Below are 15,787 nucleotides of genomic sequence, written 5' to 3' on the forward strand. Positions count from 1 at the left end.
GTTGCTTTACAGTGGATAATAAAAGTTATGACAAGGTATTTATTGATATTGAGATCTGATTTTTTAATTTGGTGGGATTTTGTTACAATTTAGATATGAGCCTTTAATTTATGCTGAAAGACATTTCTTTGTTGCTGCTTTCAATAAAAGAATGAAGGCCACTGGGTGACAGTGCACATGCTGCAAGTAAAGAATTGAGTTACAAACCAGAAAACATAACTATTGGGAGAAAATATCAAAATTCCTGGATGGAATTTGGCAGTAAGTAGTAGACAGGGAGGGAAAATGATGGTCCTACAGTGTAAGGGAGATACTGTTTATTTTTTATTTAGAGATACAGCACTGAAACAGGCCCTTCGGCCCACCGAGTCTGTGCCGACCATCAACCACCCATTTATACTAATCCTACACTAATCCCATATTCCTACCACATTCCCACCTGTCCCTATATTCCCCTACCACCTACCTACACTAGGGGCGATTTATAATGGCCAATTTACCTATCAACCTGCAAGTCTTTGGTGGTGGGAGGAAACCAGAGCAACCGACGAAAACCCACACAGACACGGAGAACTTTCAAACTCCGCACAGGCAATACCCAGAATTGAACCCGGGTCACTGGAGCTGTGAGGCAACGGTGCTAACCACTGCACCACTGTATTGCCAGAGAGAACTTCATTCAGTCAATTCACCATGAACTAACCACAAAGCCCCCATCGATCTCATGGTTAATGTAATTTTACCTGTTGAACCAGTTTGTGTAAATTCTCCCACTGCTGACTAATTCTACTTTCTATTTACCAGGTCTGGAAAGATGCTGCAACACAAATTTTCTACTCTCTCTCAGTGGGTTGGGGAAGTTTAATAACACTGTCATCCTACAACAAATTCCACAACAACTGTTACAGAGATACCATAATTGTCTGTGTTGTTAATTGTGCTACGAGTGTGTTTGCTGGATTTGTCATCTTCTCCATCCTTGGTCACATGGCTCATGTACAAGACAAGCCTGTTTCAGAGGTTGCAAAATCAGGTAAACCAGAACTGATAAAATAAATCAACCAGGGTCACACAACCTTAACCATCTCTCTGAAATCAATCATCTGTTAGATATGAAATTACAAAGTTCCAGTGTATGGACACAATAATGAATACTTGAATCCACAGCAGTAATTCTGGTGAAAAGTGATATTCAGCCTGTGAAGTATCACACAATGAAATGGTGTTTGGTTTATACTGGACAGGGATTGGAGCTGAATAATGAGCTGGAATATCTGTAGATTGACAGATTTGTTTGTTCAACCTTTGCTGTTAAATGTGAGCTTTTCAAATAATCACAGAACAGGAAGTCACAAAGAAATAAATTAACATTATAAGACACAATAGAGGGTCAGTTATTTACATTATAAGTACATTATATAGCACCTATGTTTTACATTTTATGAATGAAAATGTTTAATGAATTCATAATGTGAACCACTTTGAGCATTTAATGGATTTCTGAGTAAATCAGAGGTAGTTTTTATTTATTGATATCAATTACTGGCACTATATTATGTACTCAAATTGTAAATTACTAACGGTACATTTTGTTTATATAATATCTTGATATGAAAAGCGTGATCCATGTAAACATTCTGTGCAAATTTTGGGTGGTGCAGTGGTGCAGTGGTTAGCACCGCAGCCTCACAACTCCAGCAACCTGGGTTCAATTCTGGGTACTGCCTGTGTGGAGTTTGCAAGTTCTCCCTGTGACTGCGTGGGATTTCGCCGGGTGCTCTGGTTTTCTCCCACAGCCAAAGATTTGCAGGTTGATAGGTAAATTGGCCATTGTAAATTGCCTCTAGTATAGGTAGGGGGATGTGGGAGGAATATGGGATTAGTATAAATGGGTGATCGATGGTCAGCACAGATATGGTGGGCCGAAGGGCCTGTTTCAGTGCTGTATCTCTAAATAAATAAATACCAGTTATAGCTGTAGATGTTGCTGTGATAAGTAATTGGAATGATGACCAGGTAACATTACATCAAAACACAGTCTACATATCCAATCTGGCTACTTAAATGTCCTGGGCACTGTGTGGTGCTACAGCATGTATCTGACAAGTAAATTCTCTATTCAGGTATTTTCTCCCATCCCCATTCTCCTCCATTACAGTCTGCTGTCAAATGCCAGATTCACTGAACAGATGTAGAGATTTTTACCTTGCATGTAAACATCACTCAGAACTCACAATGTGTTACTCATTCTAGATATTATAATTACCTAATGGGAGTTAATGAATTATATTGTAAATACATATCATTGCACCATTGTAATATTCATGCAATGATACATTTAGAAAATTTTGATGAATATTGCCAATCTGGATTCTAAATAAATTAATGTATTTTCAGTAAATAACACCAGTTTACACTGGGCTGAATTTTATCAGTGCACTGCACTCTGCAGCGGCACACTGTGAAAGAGGCGACCTTCCGACACGGAAGTGCTGCCGCACAGTTCCTGTGATATTATGTGTGGGGACTGATTTAAATGGAGAGGGCCGAGCAGCTACCCCTGAAGACATAGAGGGGCGGCCACTGCGTCCCCGGCTACGGCATCCAATGCCATTGCGCAGGCACCGGCGCCGTTTTTAAAGGGTCTCAAGCATTTCAGGATATATTTAAATATTTAAGGGTGCTGGTTAGCTTAAAAACATCAATAAACCTTTAATGTAGCATTGAATTCCCCTATCTCCGACCCCCAACTGAGTCCTGAACGCATAAATTGACCTAAACCCCCCAAAAATACACTTATGGAAATTCTGACCTACCCCCCACCGAACCTCAATATCTTTGACCCTCTACCCCTTCCCATCATCCCCACAACCAATGGGATTAGTTTTCCCCGCTCCCCCACCTTGATAATTTTATTCCGCCACCCCCTTCCCATCAGTGTCTTGCTTCGGACCTCCGGTTGGCCGTAAAATCGGCGTGGGACAGCTGCCAAGGCAGGTAAGTTGATTTGAATTTTATTAATGCTCATTTAAATATTTTAATGAAGGCCTCGCCATCAAGCGGCGGAGGGGCGCACCAAGGCCTCACTGCTAATATCCGGTGGGGACTTCCTAGCATCGTGGGTTGAAGCAGGCTGCTCCCCCTAGCATTTTAGGGCCTCCCCGCCACTACCCACGGCGTCCAGGGGCTGATAAAATTCAGCCCAGTATGTCTCTTTTAAGCACCATTAATTACACCATTTCCAATTGTATCCACTGTTTAGGTTTCAGTTTGGCTTTCATTGCCTACCCAGAGGCTCTTAGTAAATTACCATGGGCACCTTTATGGTCCATTTTATTTTTCTTCATGCTGGTCACTCTGGGACTCGACACTCAGTTTGCAGCTTCAGGTAAGAATGGCATTATATCATTTAACCAATCTCTTTCCACTTTTATAAAATGAAGTTATATAGATTATTATGTTATCATATCTGGTGAGAAATTACCATTGGTGATGTTTGTGAGTGAATGCTCACTGGCGTAATGGAGCATCAATCTGTTTGACTTAACAGCTGCATTAAAGTAACATTCAGGGAAATTCCCGCCCCCTGACATTCACCCCAACATCAGGAACATTTCACAATACAATTTCTGTGGGATATTTGTTGCAGTGGTTTTGAATCACACTGTTCAGGTTATATTTCCTTTCCCTGTGTTTTTTCCCAAACTCCACCCCCTCACATTTGCTTGACTGACAGGGACAGGGCTAGTCAGAAAGTCATGGGGAACCTGCAATTTTAACTCCACAGGGGTGAAAGAAACTGCGGCCCGCCCGTGCCGGCCTCATGTTATGGAGTCGCCGCAATATTCTGTGCGGCAGCTCATTTGAATTGCTGGTGTGAGGGGGTGGGCTGTCTGTCCCTGTCAATGACATCAGCTGCCTGTGTGCAGGTGCTGATGCCATTTTTAAAGGGCCTTGAGCCCTTTGGTTAATTTTAAAGATTTGAAGGTACAGTTAATAAAAATAAATACATTAATTTTGCCCCCTCCCACTGCCCCCCCCCCAATAACCATCAAATTAATTATTTTCCCTCTCACCCCCAAAACACAGACCTTGTCCACCTGACCTTCCCTCTTCCCACCCCCTGACATAGTGCATAAACTTTACCTAAAACCCTTCCCACCATCCCCTACACCAATGTTGTTACTTTGATCCCATTCCCCCACTCCTACACGGAGAAACGTACCTCCTCCCCCCTCCCTACCGGTGTGGCACCTCGTTTCCCTGGACGGGGATCCGAAGGCGCTGGACTGTTCGCCAGTGGCATGAAAATCGCACCGGGGGACAGGGGGTGGGAATGTAAGCATAATTAATTAATTAATTTTAATTTATTTAGGTATTTAAATTGGGGTTCCGTCGCCAAGTGGCCGGGTAGCCGCCACGAGGCCTCGCTGCCACCAGCAATATTAGGCCGGGCCCACCCGGCGTCTGGGTGCATGGCGGCCCTCTCCCAGAGGCATTTTCAGGCCACCCCCGCCAAGGACCCTGACACTTGGGGGAAAACTAAATTCAGCCCACAGTGTGTCCAGGATGCTGCCAATCAGTTTCCTGCCCGGATACCAACCTGATTGATCGTCTGGGCCTCCAGTCAGGTGGGGTGTCGGGTGATGAAGGTCCCAGGACCAGTAAAGTTGTTGGAGGGATTCCTGACTGTGGAGGTTCCTCAGGAAGGCACTCGGATCCAGCAGGGTGTAAAGGTTTTCTGCTCCTGGATTCACCAAGTCCCCTCATTGATTTTACTGCTGAGTTTCCCGAGGCTCATAAAATCTGGTTTACAGCAGTTAGATTCCTAAAGTAGAATGACATTGAGGCTCACAGTCTCATTATCATATTTAAAGTACCAACACGCCTCCTTGGAGTGGGTTTGCTGCCCGCCCACCTTCCAACCTCAGTTAAAGCCGGAAATGGGTGGGATGGAGGTGTGTTTACTGGGGACCAGATTTCTAGGACTTTAACCACCTCCCCCTTTCCCCCCCACCCCGGATTCAAACCCACCCAGTTTTTAATGTTAAAAATCCCCCGATGTGTCTGAGGATAAGAATTATTCAGTTTTCCTTAAAGCTTCACAGGCACCAGAGTAATAGGAACGTGATTGGGTAAAATGTATGTTTCAGAGAGTGGGGGGGGTTGGTGGGTAGTTTTATGGAGGCGATGGCAGTCTCCGCCACTGGCTGGAGAGCCAGGGAGTGACCACCTCAGCCTCCTTCTGGGAAAGCTCATCAAATTACTGAACAATCAGGCAATTAACAAGACACTGGCGGGCCTTCCCCGGAATCAAGGTGCCAGGGGCAGGAAGTTCCGCCCACTGAAGACTGCCAGCCAATCAGAGACCGGCGGCTCTTTTGCTCAGCAGCGCCATCAGGGAGGCAGTGGCTGCTGTTGGAATGACACCCACCAGAGGCCCAGGATTTTGGAGTGACCCAGGCCAAAGGTAAGTGATGGCAGGAGGGGTTTCACAGGCAGGGGTAGTGGGGGAGAGATGGAGTAGGGAAATTGACCGCAAGGGCAGGGGGCGCCTCTCAGTCTCTCAGCGGGCCCCCTCCTTCCTCATACCAGGTCCCTTGATCAGGCACTGAGTGCCTTTGAACGAGGGACACCCCCCCCCCCCCCACTCCCTATCCCCCTCCCCATGGGAGACCTCAAGCAACACTGCATGCGTTTGCATGTCAAGCTACCTGCGTGGTCACAGGCATGCCCTGGGTTAATCCCAGCGGAGGTGGGAAGAGGCCCTTAGTTAGGCATTATTTGTCCCTTAAGAGCCTCAACTGATGACGGGGCGGGAAGGCTGTCCATGGCATTTCCTGTCACAGACTTTATCAGGATGGAGGCGGGAAGGTTGCGGGGAGAACACCCACCACCATCTCATCCGATTAAAGCTCTCCCCACCTCCAAACTCACCACAGGGGAGAGCAGAAAATATCACCCATGGTTAGTGGAATCTGTCCTCGCCTGCTCCTCTGGTCTACAGGGTTTTAGTCTCTCCAATGGTGGGTTTCTCCAGGACTTTGTAAATTATGAATTAGTTACTGATCTCATTTAACATTTTCTTTCATCAGAAGAAATTATAACAACCCTCCTGGACCAGTTCCCTAATTTTCGACAATCGAAGCGCCTTTATCTGTCAACTGCTGTTTGCTTGTTGTTTTATTTCCTTGGCCTTGTATTTGTAACACAGGTATGTTGTCCTACCATAGTTTAAACTGTTTCCAGGTCTGATTGTAACTCAAAGGTGATAAATTTCACAGGATTAAATAATAAAGAAGGACCTGGTGTGTTGGTCCTGTTGTTTTCCACATTTTCAATATTGTGCAGTGATGGTGTGGGACTGACTGCCCTTCCCCATCTGCTGTTACTAAATGCAGAGCCTGGTTAAACAGATAAAACTCAGCTTTGTCAACACTGTGTGAATCAGATTTACATTGTGTTCATTTTAAATCAGCAGGATAGTGTTTGAAATCTTCTGTGTAGGGATGACACTTTGTGAAGTTTCTGCCTCAGTGCTGACTTGGCTCAGTTGAAGATACTCTGGGCTGCATTTTAAAAGCCTGCTGCCAAAATAGGTGGCGGGCAGAAAAACGTGTGGCCTGTACACACGGGGCCCATGTTGTAGAATTGCGAGGACTCATTAACGTGGTGCGGGCGGGCGAGCCGTCCCTGGCAGCGGCGACTAGTGCCAATCGGTACGGGCCCTGCTGGCATCAGGGTCGGTGGCAGGCCTCATCCGTTGCCATCTTCATGCCCCCCGGCATCAGGAACCCTTTAAAATTCAGCCCTAAATGATCATTTAAATTTTTGAAGACACTGTTAATATAACATTTATAAAAATGAATACAATATTTTTTCCATGCCCTGTCCCAACCCCGCAATGGCATTACACATCATTCCCATTCCCGCCCTCCCAAGCCCCGGAATACCTACCATTAATATTTGACCTTCCCCTCCCCACCACCGCACCCCTCCCCACCCCCCCCACCACAACGCCCAAGTTAGGAACCTTTGCCCTTTACTCCTTCCCATCACCCCCTCGACCAATCCAAAGATTCTGACCCTGTTCAAACCCTCCCGCACTGGAAAAATCACCTCCTGCCCCCTTCCCAAAGGTGTCATGCTCGTTTTCCCAAACTGGGATTCAAAGACACGACATTGCTGACGTCGGAATGAAGATCCCAACCTGCTGACAGAATCGCTTCGGCCTGCATATTAATGAAAGGTAAGAAGGCATTTGCAAATTATAAGGCCGGTCACGTCACCAAGCGGCAGGGCGGCTGCCACAAGGCTTCTCTGCCACCGAGATCGGTACAGGCACTGCCATCGTTGGGGTTGGTGGCGGCCCTCATTTGTCACAATCTTCATGCCCCCCCATCACCGTTCCTGGTATTGAGGACTCTTTAAAATCCAGCCCTCAACCTCTGATCAGAAGTTTGTGGTTTGTAAATCCAGGATTTAAGCATATTATCCGGGCATACACTTCAGTGAAACACTGAGGGAGTGCTGCATTGCCAGAATTAAAGGAATTTGTAGTGTTTGGGAGCTCTGATGTGATCTGAATATCAGGAACATGAGTAAATTCAGAATGTGGAAATTAAAATAACATTTAGGGGTTTACAATGTCCCGAAAAGACCAGGTGAACAAATAAAAGTTGCTGGTTCAGGCCAGATATCAGGGACACCTGGGAGGGAAATGAAGTTGCTCCTGTGGGAGGTAGAAAGCTACAAAATGAACTAATTTGATTAGAAATCTTTAATGTAGAAAATCCTAAATTAACACTCTGGAGAATGTAATGTATCGAGAGCAGGGACTGCAGAGAGGATGAGCAAACTGACCACAGCACCATTGTACAGGGGGTCATTCAAGTTGGGGGAGTGAAAAGGAATGTAGTTGTAATAGGGGACAGTATAGTTAGGGGGATAGATACCGTTTTCTGCAGCTGAGAATGTGAGTCCCGAAGGCTGTGTTGCCTGCCCTGTGCAAGAGTTAAGGACATCTCCTCGTGCTGGAGACTGACTTGGAGCAGACATGGATGGATCCAGTTGCCGTGGTCCACCTAGGTACCAAAGACCTAAGAAAGGTCTTCTACTGAGGGAGTATGAGCAATTTGAGGCTAAATTGAAAAACGGAACCACAAAGGTAATAATCTCTTGATTATTACCTTAGTCATGGGCAAATTGGCAGAGGGTAAATAAAACCAGAGAGTTAACTGCTGCAAGTGGTTCCCGCTTCCATTTGCTCCCTTACTGATGGTTCTTGACTTTAGGATTTTATAAAGGACAAATTACACAGACACAGGGTTAGGCTGAACCACAAACTTGTTTATTTAAAAAAACAAAAACCCTCCTAACACCCTATTACAAAGACCTCTAAACTAATTTAAAGGACACCACACAACGCCTTGATTGGTTAGTCCGATTTAAATCCCTCCACGATTTTACCTCGGCGTTCACCCAAACACAAGTCACCATAACTTATAAAATAAACCTTTTCGAAAAACCATAGGCAAAACCCCATGTTTCTGCCCCAAGTTCACTCAATTCAAAACCCAAACCCTCCCAGAATTTGGTTGCTACACTTAAGATTGTTTTAAAACTCTCAGCCTCAAATTTGGATTTGGCTGATAACTTACAATCCTCCGTGCGGTTGCTGCTTCCGGTGAGAATTGTAGGTCCACGAGCCATTTTATTCCCAAAAATATACTTTATTCATAAAAATCTGTAAAAAATACATAACAAAACAGTTCAAAACAGCACCAAGTTGACATTCCAAAAAGTGCAAAGGAAATCAGTTTTCTTCAATACAGGAGTGAGTTGCCTTCCATTCCATTTTACATGCCATGTACATTTTACAGCAAACCCATATTTGGTGTAGACAGCCCAAGGGGTTTCCCATGTGTCCAGCCCCTCAGTTCACTATGGCGGGAGGACCTTACACAGAGGTCTCTCCCCATTGAGCCTTTGCAGCAGCTGCCCCAAGCTTTAGTGCGTCCCTCATCACGTAGTCCCGGACCTAGGAATGTGCCAGTCTGCAACACTTAGTCATGGACAATGCTTTGCGCTGGAAGGCCAGCAAGTTTCGGGTAGACCAAAGAATGTCCTTCATCGAAATGATGGTCCTCCAGCAGAAGTTGATGTTTATCTCAATGTGCGTCCCTGGGAACAGCCAATAGAGCGCAGTCTCCTGTTACAGAGCTGCTTGGGATGAACCTTGACAAAAACCACTGCATCTCTTTCCATACCTGCTTTGCAAAGACAAACTTCAGAAGGATGTGGGCAACCGTCTCTTCCCCACCAAGAGCCAGGTTGACTGTTCCTGACCCTCCTTCTTGACGGCGGTGCCAAACCCTTCGATCTTGTCCTTTTTATGATGATCCTTATTGAAATATCATAACCACATCTACTGAAGCCATCCTGCTGGATGCTCAGCACTTAGTACCTTTTAATCTTATTCCTCTGTAACCTGCCTGGTCCAGTCAGATCCATTTAGTGCTGATGTGATTTCCCTGACCGAGAACAATGAACTCCACCAAGGTGAGGTAATCCAGGCTCCAAAGCTAATATCCATGAAAGAGGTTTCTCTCCTGTCTTGACAGGAGTGAATGCTGTGGTCTGGGTGTGGTTATTTGAAGCAATTGCCTCCCCAATCACAACATGATGGCAGTTATCATGTGTCACTGTTATAATAATGTCCCAAATTCCAGTCCTTTAACAGTATCAGTTCTGTTGTGATGTTGGGATGTTTGAAAATTGACCCGTCGGAATGCAGCCTGCCTCTGTGTGCTTTGTGTTGAGGTTTGGCTCTTATTCACCGTGCTAGTGCCCGTGGGGGTTGGGGTTCCTTCCCCATATTCCACAAAGTCCAGTTTTACAGTCCGGCTGTGGGGAAGGAATTCCGATCCCACATCTCCCCCTTTTAATATCTCTCATGCTAGAGATATTACCTCTGATGAAATCTTCTGTTGCGTTACCGGAATTGTGAGCCTCAGCCAAATCACTATCTATACATTAGAATCCATTATCAAACCCTTTCTTAAACAGTTCCCCATGCTTGCCTTTTGGTTTCTCGTTTCAGTTTACACAACAATCTTATCACATACAATATTATAATCATTTGTACAATCACCAACATGTGCAAAGCAACTCGAATCCAGGAGGGAATTTCAATATTGAAACCAATATCCCACCAGGGTGGGGAGGCTGTTTCCCTAATATCATCCCCCGTGTCTCTGTTCCTCTGTTCCAAAGTGTAAAAGTGCTTTCGCGACAGTTCCACCTCCTTCTCCAATTTCGTTAGGTGCTCGGGCAGGGATGGAATATCATATCCAAAGTGGGCTATGTATTCTTGGAGGTTTGGGAGGGCAATGCCTATGGTGAGGTTCACCGAAGTATGATCCCAGATAGGGATTATCCTTTCCTGCAAAATCTGAACCTCCATCAGGGGCTTAAAATAGGTCAGGTCCTGGATCGGGCACCATGTGTCATTGTTTAGCCTAAACCGGCTCGCGCTGGTGTTAACACAGTATGTCCCGCTGCTCTCATATGTTACCTGAGGTGGACCATGGTCCTGAACCATCACTTCCTTCCAATGTAAACCCACACACCGGTCAGTGGAATTCATTCAGATGGTATGGACGCAACACCACATGCAAACCCCTTTCCTGACACCCCTTCATGTCTGTACCAAACATGGAGATCCCCCATTTAACCACATACGGAGGGGCCTTTTGATGCCGCACATGCACCCTATTTCGGATGACCCCAACATTCTCCACTCAGTAAACTGGCACCAGTCCATCACTGGCATCCTGAGAACTCCCCCCCCATTATAGTTTGGTTATAATGGCCACAGTCCATTGGAACTGGGTACGCTACTGAGGCCAACCACAGCTGGCACGGGTTCATGAGGTTGTCGTGGGTGCTCATGGCCCTTGAGTGTCTGTTGTCGACCCATGATGGTACGCGACCCTGCTTCAAATCCTCCAAATAACTCCGCCCTTCACTTAGCAACCACGCACCATACATAATGCACGCATCGTTCTGGGCGGCCTGGTCTGACGCGTTATAGTCCTCTTTTATTAGTTTGTTTATAGTCTGGGCATGACTTTCCAGCTCAGCTATTATTTCTTTCAGATGGATTATCATGACTTGGTTTTCTTGTATCTCCTGCCCTTCAACCTCATTACCTTCCCCTAGTATTTTCTTTAACTGATCCCACAAGGTATTGACCTGCAGTTGGAGTTGGACACTATCTAAACTATTGATCAATGATGTCCCTGTATTAAACACTGTGACTGTGTCATTGATCAACTTCCTCTTCCCTCTTCCTGAGCCGGTCTGCCTGTTACTGCCCAATTCATACAAATCCAACCGATTTTTGTCCCCATAATCTAGCTCATAGAATTGTCGGAACATTTCCTTTAACAACTTCTCATATAGCTTCTCCATCTCTGCTGAGCACCACTAGGCCAGTCGTACCTCTGTCAAATTGAGGATGACAGATGCTGTCTCATAGTGCAAGTTATGGCACAACACCTTCCCTGTTGGAGCAGCACCAATCCGTTTCTGGGTCCGGGTGTTGTTAGGGGACACTTAACTTTTATAACCTAGGCCTTTTGGGCCCTGGGTGGGGGCTGTTTTTCAAGTGCTGTCAGTTTGGTAGCATCGGCAGTGTTCGGGGGCTCTGGGACCACGCTAGAGTCTAGACTCTGAGTCCACTCCAGTCCAGATCCAGAATCCTGCCATTGGCATTTGAAAACAATGGCTGCCCCCTTCTGGCATTTATTTTCTGATCCCTGCACACACACAGATCCCTTACTCCTCCTTCCACCATTTGTCCCAACACAATTTTGCTCCCCACTTTGTCCCAGCGACCTGTCTAAATGAATTGTTTCCCAATCTTTCCCAGTCCCCTTAGTCGGACCTATCTTTCACAACCACCACCACCATCCCACTGAGTTGCTCCCCTGGCACTCCAAGCAAACTTGCCTTCCTTCTTTCACCTGTACCTTGCTGCTGGCTGTAATATTTAATCTTGGGCAGGGCACTGATACTTCACCGAACTGGTATCCGGTGGAATTGGAGTATTTGGTCGAATTTGACCCCAAACAATCCTGTCCCTTTCCCTCATGGGAATATATGGCTGCCCCATCTGTGTCCCTTGTCTCGCCCCCTTGTGTTACGATGGGTCCAGCTCCCCCCATACACCCATGGGTGAAAGACATCTCAGTGTTGCCCTGATCCATCTGTCCAGCTCCCACCAGGAGTGCCACCACGCTCAGCCACAAGGTACGTCCCATCGCGTGTCCTTGGATCTGATTTGCTTCTAAAGAAAAGAGGAAAAGAAGAAAAATAGCACTAGTCTGTGAGGGGTCCTCCCTCCACAGGTCAGACTTTAGTTATGTACAAATTTACAGGGGGTGCCCCAATTACCACGTTGTCCCTTCCTGTCTGTCAGGGTGGGGTCTCTTGCGGCTCAGAGTTGGTGTGCTGGGAGGAGTCCAGGGCACCCTGGGTTGGGGTGCCTGACTGCTCCTCCTTACCGCCCTGCTGTCTGGGTCCTCGTCATCATCCCAAAACATGGGGGAAGGACTCACATCCATCATGGCTCATGATTGTATCTTTGGCCCTGATTTGTTTTACCTTCCTTTCCTCAGGGTCATAGAGTTTACACTGGTTAATATGGAACCATTTTGGCCATTTTGGGAGCTGCACTACGTATACTATGGGGCTCGCCTTGTCCACGATACTGTATGTCCCCATATATAGCGGGTCGAATGTTCCTACCCGGGCATAATTCCTCACCATGACCTGGTCCCCTACCTTCCACTCCTGTACTCTCTGTGGCTCCAGCAACATTTGTTCTTCTGATGCTGGCTTCCCATATTATTTGCTGCCTCCTAATGGATTTCCCTGAGAGTCTCAAAGATCCTTTACAAACCAATCCCGGCTGATCTCTCTAGCCTGGGTTTCAGTCAGGCCTGGCACCAATACATGAGTTGGGGTCCGCATCGCCCTCTTGGTGGTCAGTTTGTGTGGAGAGTGCCCTGTGCTTTTAGAGAGGCTGGCCCTGATATTCATTAGGTTTAGTGCAGGACCTCCTCCCACTTCTTTGAGTGCTCCTCTATCTCTTTCCTGAGCCTTTCCTTTAGGGTTTGGTTCATCCTCTCTACCATACCTGATGACTGAGGGTTGTGGGCTACATGCCATTTCCCCTATCTCTAAGAGCTTCAGGGTGGCCTGCATAACATGTCCTGTGAAATGGCTCCCCTGATCTGACTGCACTATCTGAGGCAGTCCCCATCGGGAGAACACATCCTTTACCAGGATCCTGGTGGTGACCAATGCCTTGGCTGTTCTACACGGGAAGGCTTCCACCTATTTGGAAAAAGCATCTACCAAGCGATATCTGTTGCTGGATTTAGTGGTAGGCAGTGGCACAATAAAGTCTATCTGTATGGATTGCCAGGGCCCTTCTACCCTTCTGTCCCAGCAGGGCTTTCCTGTGGCAGGGATCTGGGTTATTAGCAGTTCACACCAAGCAGCTATTGCAGTATTCCCTTACTTCTTCCCTGAGATAAGGCCACCAACCTGCCTCCTCTGCTCTCCTCCAGGTCGTCTCTGGCCCTAGATGTCCAGGTCCTGGTTCCCCGTGGGAGAGCTGTATGAATTCCTCCCGGTATTACATGGGCACGATCCACATTTCTCCTTTAAACAGCATCCCTTCCTTAACCACTACATTGGCTGCTCCACAAGGAGCCTCGATAGGCTCTGCCTTTCCCTTTTTCTTGATCACCAGGTCCTGGTTCCCCCCTGTAGCCTTCAAATTCACCGGCCATAATTGGACGGCAAGCACATCCGGCGCCTTACCCGCGAGCTGCCGGGTCTGCTCGACCTGTAAGAACGGGCAGTTCTGACCATGTCCCAGTGCAACCAAAATCTCATCCTTCAGACCATTTACATTTCCCCCTCCTATCGTAGTGGCCGCAGATAAAGCTTTGGTACACCTTCCCGTCTAGAGAGAGCATGATCAGCTTTTTCATCGCATCCTCATCGCAATTGTTAATCACCTCTATCTGCTCTATGCCAGCGAAGTGGACAGAGGTGTCCCCTCCGTGTTTCAGCTTCGGCACGCCGGTTAGCATTTCCTGTAAATGTAGGGTAGTATAGAGAACCACATAGTCACTCTGCAGCTGCGTTGGACCACCGCCTATTGGGGGCGGGCCGAACTTCTGCTGTCGCAGGGGGAACCGGTCTCGGTGGACCCGGTGCCTCGGGAGCCGGCCGACTCCTGCTGTACTGGATCCCGTCATCGGGACAGTCAGCACACATCAGTTCCTGCACCCATGATGCAGAAAAGTCTAACTTGCTTCCCACATACTTGGATACTCTATCCCCCATTGAGGGTTTCTTGCCCTTGGACCCGTCCATAATTTGTCCTTGACCTTAAACTCCTGCCACGGTTGCCAAATATGTAAGACTGCTCCCATTTGCCCCCTTATTGGTGCTTCTTGACTTTAGAATTTTATAAAGGACAAATTGCACAGATATAGGGTTGGGCTGAACCACAAACTTGTTTATTTAAAAAAGCAAAAATCCTCCTAACACCCTGTCACAAAGGCCTCTAAACTAATTTAAAGGACACCACACGATACCTTGATTGGTTAGTCCAATTTAAATCTCTCCACGATTTAACCTCAGTGCTCACCCAAACACACAAGTTACCACGACATATAAAGTAAACCTTTTCGCAAAACCCCACGTTTCTGCCCCAAATTCACTCAATTCAAAACCCAACCCAATTGGTTGCTACACTTAAAATTGTTTTAAAACTCTCAGCCCCAAATACCCCTTGGATTTGGCTGATAACTTACAATCCTCCATGTGATTGGTCCAGTGAGAATTTGTAGGTCCATGAGCCAGGTTGACCGTTCCTGACCCCCCTCCTCGACTGTACTGTCAAAACCTTCGATCTTGTCCTTTTTATGATGATCCTTATCGAAATATCATAATCACAAACTGAAAAAGTGACGTCACAGGAAAGCTGTGATTGATTGGCTGGTAGGGAATCTGTACTGAATTTGAAAATAAAACTTTGAAAAAAATTGATTAAAACCCGAATTAACTAATTAAATAATAAGTAGAGTAACTAAACTGGAGGGAGGAGATTATTGAATGTAGTTAGCATTCAATATTTATAGTAGAAATCTAGCACTCGGGACCATATAGTTAATTGTGACATAATTTAGTAAGGGTTTAATAAGTATTTTAAATTAATTTATTAATTAGTGCTAGAAAGGTCAGTTAGAGGGGTAAAGTGCTTCACCTGTGAGATGTGGGAGGTCCGTGACGCTTCCAGCATTCCGGACGACTACATCTGCAGGAGGTGTACCCAGTTGCCGCTCCTCACAGACTGCATGGATCGGTTGGAGCAGCAGCTGGATGCACTTAGGAGCATGCAAGTGGCAGAAAGTGTCATATACAGGAGTTTTAGAGAAGTGGTTACACCCAAGGTGCAGGCAGATAAATGGCTAGAAGGGGCAAGCAGTCAGTGCAAGAATCCCCTGTGGCTATCCCCCTCTCTAACAAGTATACCGTTTTGGATACTGTTGGGGGGATGGCCTATCGGGGGAAAACAACAACAGCCAGAGCAGTGGCACCACGGCTGGCACTGTTGTTCAGCAGGGAGGGACAAAGCACAGCAGAGCAATAGTCAGGGGCACAGATAGGCACTTCTGTGGATGTGAAAGAGACTCCAGGA

General features: G+C 46.5%; 1 protein-coding gene across 4 annotated transcripts in view; it reads left to right on the forward strand.

The window, feature by feature from the left end:
- Nucleotides 1-15,787, forward strand: part of LOC137377778 (sodium- and chloride-dependent neutral and basic amino acid transporter B(0+)-like) — a 109,359-nt gene that overhangs the window by 72,831 nt on the left and 20,741 nt on the right. For 3 of the 4 annotated variants that reach the window (XM_068047822.1, XM_068047823.1, XM_068047824.1), the window contains 3 exons: nt 805-1,033; nt 3,263-3,388; nt 6,096-6,214. In XM_068047822.1, the coding sequence (XP_067903923.1) occupies nt 805-1,033; nt 3,263-3,388; nt 6,096-6,214 (474 nt within the window). The remainder of the gene's footprint in view (nt 1-804; nt 1,034-3,262; nt 3,389-6,095; nt 6,215-15,787) is intronic. The other variant, XM_068047825.1, reaches the window with a different exon arrangement.

Source organism: Heterodontus francisci, chromosome 15 (genome assembly GCF_036365525.1).
Source record: "Heterodontus francisci isolate sHetFra1 chromosome 15, sHetFra1.hap1, whole genome shotgun sequence".
In the NCBI taxonomy this organism is placed as follows: Eukaryota; Metazoa; Chordata; class Chondrichthyes; order Heterodontiformes; family Heterodontidae; genus Heterodontus; species Heterodontus francisci.